At 44.3% G+C, this 13,803-nt stretch overlaps 1 protein-coding gene across 7 annotated transcripts in view; it reads right to left on the bottom strand.

Moving 5' to 3' along the window:
- Positions 1-2,676, bottom strand: part of GALC (galactosylceramidase) — a 62,967-nt gene extending 60,291 nt beyond the window's left edge. For 2 of the 7 annotated variants that reach the window (XR_002173122.3, XM_019919695.3), the window contains exon 1: positions 2,385-2,670. Coding sequence is in view for 3 of the 7 variants with exons in the window: in XM_019919695.3 (XP_019775254.1) it covers positions 2,385-2,579 (195 nt within the window). In the remaining 4 variants the exon portion in view is untranslated. Of the gene's footprint in view, positions 1-2,149; positions 2,230-2,384 lie in introns of those variants that run through there. The other 5 variants (XM_019919705.3, XM_019919715.3, XM_073800162.1 and 2 more) reach the window with 5 other exon arrangements.
- Positions 2,677-13,803: the final 11,127 nt, after the last annotated feature.

Genomic DNA, 13,803 nt, shown 5'->3' with positions numbered 1-13,803 from the left:
CTTGAGGACGTGGGGAGGGGGAAGGGTAAACTGGGACAAAGTGAGAGAGTGGCATGGACATATATATACTATCAAATGTAAAATAGATAGCTAATGGGAAGTAGCCGCATAGCACAGGGAGATCAGCTCGGTACTTTGTGAACAGCTAGAGAGGTGGGATAGGGAGGGAGGGTGGGAGGGAGTCGCAAGAGGGAAGAGATATGGAGATACATGTATATGTATAACTGATTCATTTTGTTATAAAGCAGAAATTAACACACCATTGTAAAGCAGTTACACTCCAACAAAAACGTTAAAAAAAAAAAAAAGAATAAAAAGAAGCACAAGGACCAGTCCCTCCACAGCACTGGTTATCAATAGGCTGAGACCAGCCCAAAACATCCACCCAGCAAGCAAGCATTCAAGCTGGTTCTGAATTGCATCTAAGGATACAAGCACCAATCTGACTCAACCCAACAAACAACCCATTCAACCAATTCAAGAATTCTGCCTTACCATTTTCAAATAAAATCAGTTTTAGCTATGATCTGGTGTACAAAAAAGCAAATCCCTCTCACCCAAAGATCTGCCACCATAAACCCCATGGACCCAAAAGCTATAAACACAAGGGGATAAAACAAAGACAAGACAATGGTTACAAAGAGCATGAGACAGGACTAAGTAAATTGTTAGGAGCCAAGAACAATCAAGCTACTGTGGCAAGCTCCCAGGCCTAGGAGCCACCCATCAGCATGACTAGGGAACTAAGGAAATTACCAGCTGTGCCCACACAAATGTTGCATTAAGCTGGAATGGCCCTCATGTCTCCCTTAACATAAGTATTTTAAAATGCCCAGATAATACAAACTTATCCCAAGTGACACAGCCTAAAAAAGACTAAAAAGACATGCCAATTAAATGCAATTAGTATCCTGGATGGGATCCTGAAACCGAAAAAGAGCATTAGGTAACAACTAAGGAAATATGAAAGGAAGTACAGACTTTCATTAACGTAATTAATATTGGTTGGGACAAATGTCCCGTACTAATGTGGGATGCTGATAACAGGAGAAAACTGGCTACAGGGTATATGAGAACTCTGTATTGTCTTGGCAACTTTTCTGTACATCAGAAACTATCTTTAAATTAAAATTTTATTTAAAAAACAGAAAACCGCTTGCTCCAGAGATCCTTGAATCAGGAAAATAGTTCTCTCAACATTTAGTATGAGAAGGCACTGGCGCATTTGTTAAAAAGCAAATTCTCAGGCCCCACTCCAGAACTGTAAAGTCAGAATGGGAGCTGGCGGGGAGGCCAGAGTCTGCATGGAAACAAACGACCAGGTGATTCTTACGCATCTTAACGGTGGTGAGTCACTATCTTGACTGGTGACCCACCGTTTCCCTCTCCTCACACACATAAATAGCCACCAATGAGGCATTGCCCCTTCCAGAGGGCAACTCACCCCCTTAGGCCTTTGCCATCCCAGGGGAAAACAATCCTCCAACAGTAAACAATCCTAAACTATCAGTTGATACTGGTGTAGCCTGCCATTAGAAAAAGAAAAAAAAAAAAAGTCCCAGACAGTTTCTAGCCTCTCACCTTCCTAAAGAGGCCTTGAGATACCTGCTGTGCCTCCAAACAAAAACTTATCCGGGTGCTTCCCTGGTGGCGCCATGGTTGAGAGTCCGCCTGCCGATGCAGGGGACGCGGGTTCGTGCCCCGGTCCGGGAAGATCCCACATGCGGCGGAGCGGCTGGGCCCGTGAGCCATGGCCGCTGAGCCTGCGCGTCCGGAGCCTGTGCTCCGCAACGGAAGAGGCCACAACAGTGAGAGGCCCACGTACCGCCAAAAAAAAAAAAAAAAAAAAAAAAAAAAACTTATTCGGTAGTTGACCCTTTGAAAGAGCCCAACCGCATCCTGCAGTACTGGTCCAGGACTCCCGAACCCCCTCCCTAAAAAAGAAGAGGCACAGCCAAAGCATCCCACTGGGGCATCCTCTTCAGCAGACGGATGCTCCTCGGCTCCCTGGCCGTCTCTGGAGCGACCCTCCCAGAGTGCCCTCTCCAAGGCGAAGAGACCCCCCCCCCCACACCCACACAGGCCCCGCTGCCCAGAGAAAGGAAGGGTTTGAGCTCCAGCCTTGTCACTATCTAGACCTGTCACTTACTCGGTGGACCCCCGGATGTGTTAAATCTAACTGGCTCTACAAGTTCATTTTAAACCAGCAAACGCAGGTTACAGCCTCGCGGCCGGCGGGTCCGGACAGCCAGGCGAAGGGCGCCCGCCGGCAGCCGGGCCGCGACGGGAGAGCGTCGAAACGCTGGGCTACGCCGCGGGGGCTTGTGGGGCGAGACGGAGCTGTGCCCTGACGCCAACCGTGCGTCCCAGCCCCCGTTGCTCACCCCGCCGCCGCTGATAGCTCCGATGCCGTCGAACTCCCGGCCCAGCCCGTCGGAGTCGTCGAGCACGTACGCGCTGCCGGGCGCCAGCAGCGCGCACAGCAGCAGGGGCACCGCGGCTTGGCCCGCCGAACCCGCGGCGGCTGTCATGACTTTCACTTGGCGTTGCCGGGAAGCCTGGAGTAGGTGCTCAGCCATTGTGTGGGTCACATGACTCCGGCGCCCGCGGAGGCGGGTCCGGTTGCCGCCATGATGGAGAAGGGCAGGAGGCCGCTGGCGCCGCCGCCGCCATGTTGAGTGTGGGCCGCAGCTTGTTGACGCAGCCGCCGTAATGTTGGGGGAGGGCGGAGCGAGCCTTTCCTACTCGGCCGAACTTCACGGACCGAGTTAAGCCTTCGCGTGTATCCGTTCGCTGCCTCTCCTTCGGCTTCACCCACTGGAGCACTTTATCGAAGGGGAGGTGGATGTCCAAGGCCAAGGGAGCAGGGCAGTGCGTGGCCTATTATGGACCTCCCCGAACGTCTCCGGGCGCTTCTGCCACCTGCCAGTACGTGGCAGAACGAGAAAGAGGAGCAGGCTTGAGTCTCTATCCTAGTCCCTGTTCAGCTGTCACCTTGGTAGAGTCACTTAGCTTTATGAGCCTGAGTCTCCTCTTACGTAAGATGAAGCAAGAAGAGCAGCCGCATGGGGACATATGATTAAATGAAATACGAGTAAGGCAACAGACAGGCAGTAAATCTTAGCTGAATGCGTGACACACTTAGCAAGCCTTAGCTGACATGGATCTTCATCCTGGTAACAACTTCATCCTGGTAACAACTTCATTCTGGTAACAGCTTCATCCTGGTTGCTTCATAAGGTACTTGCCGCTGCCAGTTGAAATGGTTCCAGGCAGATAACCCTAAATTGGCAGGGAAGTTGTGGATTGTCCTGGGATTCCTGCCACATCCGGCATTGGTCTGAGATATCTGATTTCCTTGGTATTGAAACAAATTGAAGAGACTATTGAGAGGCTGCAGAGAAAGCATCTCTGATCCCCAGGTCTGATTGTTTTGCCCCTTAACTGCAAACGTAAATTTAAGTGTCAAGACTACGATTATACCAGGAGGAAAAATTTATCTGGGCAGTCCCGTAAACACACTCGTCAGGCCCTTATGATAGCTCTAGGTTCTTAATGGACAGTATGCTTACTCTTTCCACCTTCCTAAATTACTATAGGTCTATTGTGATTTACCAAGGACAGTCCCAGCTTGTGTCTATTGTCCTAACATAATTATTGATAGTATCCCTTTCACCCTCAAAAATGTTCTGGCTTGTATGATAAATTATATAGTTCCCTGTATATTGGCCACTTGTTTTCTTCCATTTCTTCTTTTCCCCATACAGCACTTATCTGAACTACCTTCCTTACAATCACCATTCTGTGATTCAAGTCAGTAACTTGTCAAGTTCCATAGATGTACCTTCTCTGAACTCACTCTGATCCATCTGTTCTAATAAAATTTTAAACATGAGCGGAGCACCAGTGGCTGCAAGACGTGGCTGATAAATCAAGTAACTGCTAAGCTTCCTACCAACCCTGAGATTTTATATCTGGGATATGCATGTAACATCTGCATAATCATGTAACTAGAAGAAAATAGAGGAAAAAATACCATACAAGCGAAACTGGGAAGTTGAAACCAGAACCCAGCATATGTCATTCTGTAACACACTGTTGCACCTTGTATTTGGAAGGCACACCACAAATATTTGTGCAATGTGTGATATTTGTAAAAGAGGAAACAGAATATTTAACAGTAAATATGTACCACTAGTTCCCATTAGTTCATAACCAAAGTAATTCCTTACCAGAGAAAATGTCTCTTGTTGCAAATTTCTAATCTACGCTCAGGAAACCATTAGACGAGAAAGTTTCTAATAGGGCTTCCCTGGTGGCGCAGTGGTTGAGAGTCCGCCTGCCGATGCAGGGGATACGGGTTCGTGCCCCGGTCCAGGAAGATCCCACATGCCGCGGAGCGGCTAGGCCCGTGAGCCATGGCCGCTGAGCCTGTGTGTCCGGAGCCTGTGCTCCGCAACAGGAGAGGCCACAACAGTGAGAGGCCCGCGTACCGGGGAAAAAAAAAAAAGTTTCTAATAAAAAAGCAGTAAATACAAGCTGAGAAAGAGAGATCCTTGAACTGCTGGGCATGGCACTCAGATGTGCTCAAGACATGAGATAAAGGGAAACGGCCGTTATCAGACAAGTGATTGTGTGTTCGGCTTCCCTTGCTTCTGTGGTTTCAGGGTCCCTGATATACACCAGACAGTAGGAAAGAAGCGTCTCTCAGTTCTCAAAAGTCAGATGAGTTTAAAAAGTAAGGACAGTTTTTCTCTTAAATAAGCAACGTTTCTGAGTATCACAGCTGTACTTCAGCCACAGCAAATTTCTCAGTTTTCTGAAGTGATCAAAATCAGATGGTCTTGAGAAAAGTGAGCAATCTTGCCTTTTAATGAAATGTTATTGATAAAGTCTGTTGTCTCACTTTAAGAAATGGCTTTACTTTTAGAAGTCTGAATTAGGTGATGGTGTCTTAAATCACTGGAAGAGGATGGGCTTTTTAAAACATGATATTGGGACAGCTGGATAACTATTTGGGAAAAGATCAAATTTTAGATCTATACCTCACACCACACATAAGTATAACCGCCAAATGGATAAAGCTCTAAATGTAAATAAATGAAACCTTACAAGTTCTATTAGAAAACATGAGTAAATTCCTGTATAACCAGGGGTCTGGATAGGACTCAATATCTTGACACAACAAAATAAAAGTTTGATTTTTAGAAAATCACTGAAAAATCATATAAGGGGGTAAGAAAAAAGAATTATTTATAAAAGAAGTTGGAAACATTTCTTAAAGTAAGAGTCCTCTGGGGCCAAAAGTATGAAGTATTTTCTTATCATGAACTATCCTGTAACATCTGTCATTTATCTGATCTTTACAACTTGTATGTAAGTTGCTTGATTGCAGTTGTTAATTACATCACCCGCTATTCAATGACTTCTCTCTGTAAACTCAGGGCTTTATATATAAAGACAGTAAAAATGGTTCAAAGGATAGAACCCACATAATGGAATAAATTATATATTGCTTACTAAACATCTTCTTAAGCATAACTACAGATAAAAATTGCTATAGTAAGGAGCAGTGTGGTATAGTAGTTAAACGATCAGTCCTGGAACCCCAGACTACATAGCTTCAACTCTCTCCTACCACCTACTAGCTGTGTGATTTTGGCCAAGTTACTTTACTTCTTTGGGCTTCAGTTTAACCATCCATAAATAGAGATGATGATAGAGAAGTTGATATGAAGGTTAGCAGAATTAATATTTATGAAACATTTAGAAGAGTGACCACCATATTTATATTTATATATATATATGATCATACTGCATGCTATGAAAGGGTTTATTATATAAATAATAACATAAATAGAATACAGATTAACTATAGTGTAGCTCTTGAGTTTATTGCTCTCCACAAAACTAAGACAGTCCTGAGGAAAAGGATTCTTCCTGTCTTTGTACTGGTCTGAATTTTTTTTTCTGTTTTCGTTGTCTACACTCATCCAAATCCATGTCCCGTGTGGCTGATTCCCCTCATGTGAGTCTTGGTGGGAGGCAGATTCCACCTCTTTCAGGAGTTAAGGTGCCACATCCTCCCTCTTCTCACCCCCAGCAGCATGGGCTCTAGAGCCCCAGTGACCCAGCTCCCTCAGTCAGTTCCCCAAACCTGTGACTTTGATCTTGGAAGAGTGATTAGAGGTATGGACAGCTGAGAAAGCACCCTGGAGCAGTGTCAGAGTGCAGAGGAGGTGGTGGCATAGAGGCTCCACCAGATGGGCTTCAAGTGCCAGGAGCAGTAGGGTGAGAAGTGCCATCCTAACCTATTGCTCAGGCAGGATGACCTGGGCTGTCTTTCTAGTCCTTTGGCCCATTTAACAAGACAGGTTCTGCAGCCTCAGCAGCAATTCTGTGCCTTATCTTGATTTCTAAGTCTTTCATTTTTGCTCAGGTTAGCCAAAGATGGTGCTGTTGTCTGCAGCTGAGAACCCTGACTGATACACCAGGTAATAATCAAGACCAGTTGTGATCACTGCAAAGAATTCTCAGCCTCTGGGTCTGCATTTACCCTACTTTAAACACTGCCTTCACCACCTGTAGTTCTTTTGTTGGTAATTGTTTTTTTGGGTTTTTTGTTGTTGTTGTTGGGTTTTAGTTTTTCTTTTGGCCGTACTGCGCGGCATGTGGGATCTTAGTTCCCCCACCAGGGATTGAACCCACACCCACTGCAGTGGAAGTGTGGAGTCCTAACCACTGGACCGGCAGGGAAGTCCCTGTTGGTAATTGTTAATGCGTGGATTAGTTCCAATAAAGGAACTCCAGGAAGTTTTGCTGTCCTCCTATTTCACCTGTGATATGTCTATTCTTCTTTGGATCGTCAATACCGTTTTCTGCACTCCTACCAGGGGAAGAATTCTAGAGTCCACCTAATTTCAAGTCTTAGGCATGAAGAAAATAAGGGTACAAGAGGTTCCCATGGCTCAAAAGATTTTTTTTAAACATCTAGTACAATTCCATCCCACAAATGTAAGGCAAAGCACATACATAATTTGAAATTTTCTAGTAGCCACATTAAAGTTAAAAAAAAAAGCAGGTGAGATTAATTTTTGGTGATACATTTTATTTAACCCCAGATATCCAAAATATTATTGATAAATATGTAATCAATATGAAAATATTAAAGATTTTGTGGGGGTTTCTTCATACGAAGGTTTCAACAATCTAGAGTGTGTCTTACACAGATAGCACACCTCAATTCGGATTAGCCTCATGTCAAGTGCACAATAGCCACATGTGGGCAGTGATGCTGGGGTTGGACTGAGCAGATCTCATGTATGCCAGGCCCTGGGTTGCCTCTGGCTGCTAAAGATGAGATTGAAGGATATCCACTCTTTGCTGGGGCTGCCATAACAAAATACAACAAAACAGTGGTTTAAACAACAGAAATTTATTTTCTCAGAGTTCTGAAATTCAGCATCAAGGTGGTGGGAACTTTGGCTTTTTCTGAAGTCTCTCTCCTCGGCATGCAGGTGGCCACCATCTCTCTGCATCCTCACACGGTCTCCCCTCTGTGCATGCGCATCCCTGGTGTCTCTTTGTGTATCCAAATTTCCTCTTCTTATAAAGATACCAGTCAGATTGGGTTAGGGCCCATGCTAACAATTTCATTTTAACTTAATCACATCTATAAAGGCCCTATCTCCAAATACAGTCACATTCTGAGGCACTGGGGTTAGAGCTTCAACATATGAATTTGAGGCAGACAAAATTCAGCCTGTAACAATATCTAACAGTGGTTCAGTTGTAACAAACTGGTAAATGTCAGTAAAATGCTTTCCTGAGTTCCAAGAGCCATTCTGGCAAATTATTGAACCTGAGGAGTGGGTTGTGGGAATCCCCAAATGACAGCCAGTTGGTCCAAAGTACTGGAGACTGAGGTCTTGTGACCAGCATCTGAAGTGGAAACAGCCCTGTGGGATGGAGCTCTTACCTTGTGGAATCTGGTGCGTACTCCAGGTAATTAGTGTCAGAAGTGAACTAAATTGAAGGACTTCTAGCTGGTGTCTGGAGTACTGGAGAACTGGTTGTTGGTGGAAGGAAAACCCACACACACTGGGTGTCAGAGGTGTCCTGCAAGGAGAAACAGAACAGTAGTGGCCAGTCATCCCAGGCACCAGCCTGCAGCAAACATAACCCCACCATGTGCATTCATGCCTATTTGTAAGAATTACCTGCCAGTACTTGTTCTACATTCACTGCTGTGATCTTCCTCCCTAGATTTCCGACTCCCGTCTCCATACTCTGACTGCCAGTATTGTTTTGGGCTCTATCCCTCCAGTCACAGGCTACTTCAGCAGCCCTGGCTTCTCACTTTGCTTAATTGATTTTGACACCAACAGTTTGGATGAAAGACCTCCCCCTTCTGCATTCTGGCCCCATGGAAGCCTCAAATGCTGTTTGGTTTCCATCCCCCATTCACTGCACTTCTCCCCAACCTCAGGAGAGGATAATTTGGACAACAACCTGCTTTCCCACCCCATCTCAGACTTTGATTACTGGCTAAATTGTTTCCCTCTAAAATTCATATATTGAAGCCCCAACCCCCATTGTGACTGGATTTGGAGATAGAAACTATAAGGAGGTGATTAAAGTTAAATGAGATCATAAGGATGGGGCCCTGATACACTAAGATTAGGGTCCTTATAAGAAGAGACACCAGAGTGCGCTCTTGCGGGCTCTCCCCCCGCCCCCCGCTCTCGCATCCTCTCTCTCTCACTTCATCCCTTCTACCCCACCACCTCTACCATGTGAGAACACAGTGAGAAGACAGCTGTCTGCAAGACAGAAAAAGATCCCCTACCAGAAACTGAATGGCAGATACCTTGACCTTGGACTTCCAACCTCCAGAAGTATGAGAAAATCAAGGCTTCTACTGTTGAAGCCTCCCAGTCTACGGTATTTTGTCATGACAGCCTGAGCTGACTTATACACCTACCGTCTGTACTGCTTGCATGTCCAAACCATAGGATTAAAATTTCTTTTTTTTTTTCAGACAGTTGTCTTTTAATCAGCAATAAGTAACCATGATTATTAGGAAATTTTGTTTAAAATGAGTTAAGTATATGCCATAAACCCAGAGAGTTAACAGAGTATTTTTGTTATAAAAAGGGGAAATTTCTTGAACACTGACAATTGCCTGAATTAATCCCAAATTCATAATTTCTCCATGTCACAACATTCACATCAACTCAACAATATATATACTGAATTTGTTATCTGTTCCTGTGTCACAAAGTACCCAAAGTTCAGTAGCTGAAAACAACAAATATTTAGTATCTCTCAGTTTCTGTGGGTTGGGAATTCTGGGTCACCTTCACTGAGTGGTTCTAGCTCAGAATCCCTAGTGAGGTTGCGGTAGGGATGTTAGCAGGAGCTGTAATTATCTGGAGGCTTGAAGATGTACTTCCAAGATGGTTACTCAGTACTGTTGGCTCACTCAAATCCCCACCACGTGGACCTTTTCTCACGACAGGGCAGCTGGCATCCCTCAAGACCAAGTGAGCAGAGAGAGAGAGAGCATGAGGAGGAATTCACAGGATTATTCCGACCTAGTCTCCAAAATAGTGCACCATCACTTCTGCTTTATTTTCTAGGAATGAGTCATCTAGTCTAGCCCACACTCCAGGGGAGGGAAATCGGGCTCCACCTCTTGAAAGGAGGGGTGCCAAGGAATTTGTGAACATATTTTAAAATCACAACACTTACCCATGATGCATTTCAGCAAACCACTCATATGATATAGTATTAAATATTGCAGTAACTAATATTTTGAGGGCTTATTCATAGAAATGGGTATGATAAAATGATATAAGGGATTTACTCAGTTACTGCACGTTTGCAAAGATACTTTAGCATCCTCTAAAAAAGCACCAAGGAAAATAAACACTCTAGCATTATTTTCTGTAAAATGGCAGGTATTCCTATCACTCTTGGGTTTTCACTATAATCTCTGCTCTGCTCTGCTCATTCTATGGATTCTGGTATGACCCACAGCTTTGGGTAACAGAACCTGCCTTCCCCAGTCCAGATGCCATAGAACCCACAACACTTAAGCTGGCTTCAGATCCTCCCTCCTGTCTGTCCCTAGCCCCTCTGCCCCATTGACTCAATTTTTGCCAATCATTTCTACTTCTCTGCCCTATCCTTTGGATTGAACCTCCTTAAATATTAGTACATGTCTTGGTTAAATCTAAGTTCATGAAATATTTTTTCGATCCTAAAACTTAAACGATTAGCTGGTTATCCCTACCATAAGCAAACTCAACAGATAATTCCACAAGGACTTACACTTCTTATCCTGACTTTAAAAATTAAGCTAATCAGCAGTCTGCACATCCGCAATACATCAGAGGAAACTATTTGGAGTTAATCTTCTTAAATTTGGTTATTTCAATCAATGAGTATAACAAAGGAATTAAAAGGCATTTATGTAATTTACAGACATCATGAAATACATATTAGATCTTCTGAAAAGGTATTTAAGATATTAAAGACTCTAGTCCTTAGTTTGATAACATATCTCCATTTTAACTGTTACTATACTTACGTTCTGACTTAAGCTTTAAGTTAAAATCATTTACAAGTCTGAAATGAGAGGCTGTATTAGCTCAACTGTTTTGAAAAGGGCAGAGCCAAGTGAACTAATGGTACAATGATGCAGAATGGAATTTAAATACTGATGACGGGATAATAGGGCTGTAGGGGAACAAAATCTGCCACCCCAAAATGTGTCTCTTTGGTATGAGAATTGATTTAGACTGATTATTTTTAAGAAACAGAAGACTTGGGAAGTTTTTCTTGCTACCTCCCCCCTTAACTGTCTAAGAGAATTTGGATAAAGGGCCTGTTCCCAGATTAGAGCTATCACCAGAGATATCTGCAAATGTGGACTGTGATGGGGGAAACTCAGCAGAGCCTAGAGATCAGAGTCCTCTGTGTGCCCCATTGTCTCTGCACGACCCAGCAAACATTTGTTTACCAAACATTTGCTTTTTCATCTCCATATGAATTGCCTTCCTCCCCTTTGCAGTCCTGAACAACTACCCACAACATCCTCTTTTGTCTTTAGCTGAAGATAATACTTAAGGTGAGGATTTCAGCCATTTTAGTGAGTTACTCAGTTTTCCTGGGCCTCTCCAGTGCATACATGCTATTAAACTTTTGTTTTATTTTCTCCTGTTAATCTGTCTCATGTCAATTTCATTCTTGGACCAGCCAGAGGAACACAGAAGGGTAGAGAAAAATTTCTTCCTTTCTGACAGGGTTAAAGTACCAAAAGCAAGCAAGAATTTGAACATAAAGTGTTTCCATACTCTTCCCTTTTTAGAGGTTCTGTTCTCCCTGCCTCTCCACCACCCACCCCAACAGTCTCTTACTCAGGCAACCATCCTGTACACCAGTTGTTCTCAAACCTTGGGGCAACTGAGCCCACGTGCCACAACTACTGAAGCCCGCATGCTTAGAGCCTGTGCTCCACAACAAGAGAAGCCACTGCAATGAGAAGCCTGCGCACCGCAAGGAAGAGTAGCCCTCGCTCGCAGCAACTAGGGAAAGCCCTCATGCAGCAGCAAAGACCCAACACAGCCATAAATAAATAAATAAATAAATAAATAAATAAATTTATTTGTTTATTTTAAAAAATAACTTTGTTCCTTAAATAAAACAAAACTTTTGGCATCAAAACTACTCGGAGTGTTTTTTATAACACACATCGCTGAACTCCAGCCCCAGAGCTTCTGATTCCCTGGGCCTGGGGTGAGACTGAGAATTTTAATTCTCCAATGTTCAGAGGTGACATTGATGCTGCTAATCCAAGAAGCATACTTGGAGAACCATTGATGTAAATGGATCTCAGGGAGCTTTGCCATAATGTAGAAGCCAAGTAAGGTTTTATCTGACAACTTAATATTCCGCACCCCCCCCCCCCCGCCCAAACACAAGGGATATATTTGCATCCTTAGAAAGGAAGCCTGCTGGTAAAAGTTTCAAGACCCTCCCCCAAATAAAAGTCATCTAATAGTTACATTTTAGGCTCCTTGACAAGTAATGAGAAAAATATTTTTGCTCAGTAGTTCTATTCAAAGGCTTAATAAATGTTTGTTGAATTACACATTTTAAATCAAACACATGAAGTGGATTCCTATCTCAGGCCATAATCAGAGATGCCAGAAATAAAACATTCTTTATCTTTCTGTAACTCAACTAAAATTCCATTTCAATACCCCATTCTACCAAACTGGTGGACACTTAATCACAGTCAATTCAGGATCCTACGTCTTCTTCCTCTGGATTCTGCCTGTGTTTACTTTGCTAGGACTGCCATTACAAAACACCACAGACTGGGTGGTGTAACCAGCAGAAATTTATTTTCTCACAGTTCTAGAGGCTGGAAGTCCAAAATCAAGGTGTCAGTAGGGTTGGTTTCTTCTGAGGTCTCTCTCCTTGGCTTACAGATGTCTACCTACTCTCTCTGTCCTCACCTGGTCTTTCCTCTGTGCATGCACATACCTGGTGTCTCTTTGTGTGTCCAAATCTCCTCTTCTTATAAGGACACCACCGATCAGATTGGATTAGGACCCATGCTAACAGTTTTATTTTAACTTAGTCATCTATTTAAAGAGCCTAACTCCAAGTACAGTCACATTATGACATACTAGGGATTAGGACCTCAACATATGGATTTTGGCAGAGAGGTAAGGGGATGCAAGTCAGTCCATAACACCATCTAGGATCCAGGGAGTTTGTATGTAGGTAAGGCTGGAGAGGTTTAGCTCAAGCCCCAATTCTCAAGGCTGCCCTCTGTGCATGCTGGCCTCTCGTGAGATGTCCTCATTCCCTTCTGGTCCTCAGTAGTTAGCCCATGCAGGACTCACCTGGGTTGTCCCCCATCAATGGGGACAAGGCTTCTTCTGTGACACACTGGGCCATTGGAAGCGCCATGAGGTGGGCTGAGGCTCTGCATCACTTCTGTGCACCCCTCATGTGCCCTGACCAGCGCTGTGCTGGGCACAGGGGAATGTGGTAAGTTTGTCTCAGGCCTCTCACACATGTAGTCCTGAGATAGCCTCCTATCTGGACTTCACCCTGGACATGAGAGACAGGATCACTCTCCTCCCACATCATGCAGTTCATCAGAGTAACTGTCACCCCACCCCCACCTCAGGGATTGCAGGGGAGAGGGTACAAACAGTCAGGATGCAGTGTTCCTGTATCAGGCAACCACATCTGAATTCTCATGACTTCCCTTCTCACAACCCTAAGCCCCAGCCCCACCGGCAGGAAAAACCTTTTATCTGTTCTTGGGGGCCGGAAGATTTGTTTTAGCTCAACAGATATTCTTCCAAGCAGATTGTCTGCACCTCAGTCCTTTTCATTCTCCTGAGTTGCATGAATCCTTTGAGACTCTAAACCTAGGATTGTCTTCTCCTCCCAACCTCGTATTTTTCTGCCAAGAATTCCTTCTCTTGAGGCAATAAATGCAAAATGGCTAATTGAGTGTGTGGGGGGGGGGGGAATAGGGATGGGGTAAAAGGAAGTAAGCCTGGGAAAATAAATCAGTATTTCAGAATGTTCCCTGCCATGTTTAGCTGCTACTTGAACTAGTGAAATTGCAGCAAGTGGAAAATGTGGATGCAAAGGACCCTTCATCAGCAGATTAGATTCTTCCACTGTCTGCCCCACGGAGAAGTTGGAGCCAAGCAAGACCACATTCACTTCCCCTTTTCCCCATGGGCAGCCCAAGTGCCCTGCACGGGC

This window comes from Tursiops truncatus, chromosome 2, assembly GCF_011762595.2.
Source record: "Tursiops truncatus isolate mTurTru1 chromosome 2, mTurTru1.mat.Y, whole genome shotgun sequence".
Lineage (NCBI taxonomy): Eukaryota > Metazoa > Chordata > Mammalia > Artiodactyla > Delphinidae > Tursiops > Tursiops truncatus.
Note: the sequence above shows the minus strand (reverse complement) of the source record. Positions and strands in the feature narration are given on the sequence as shown.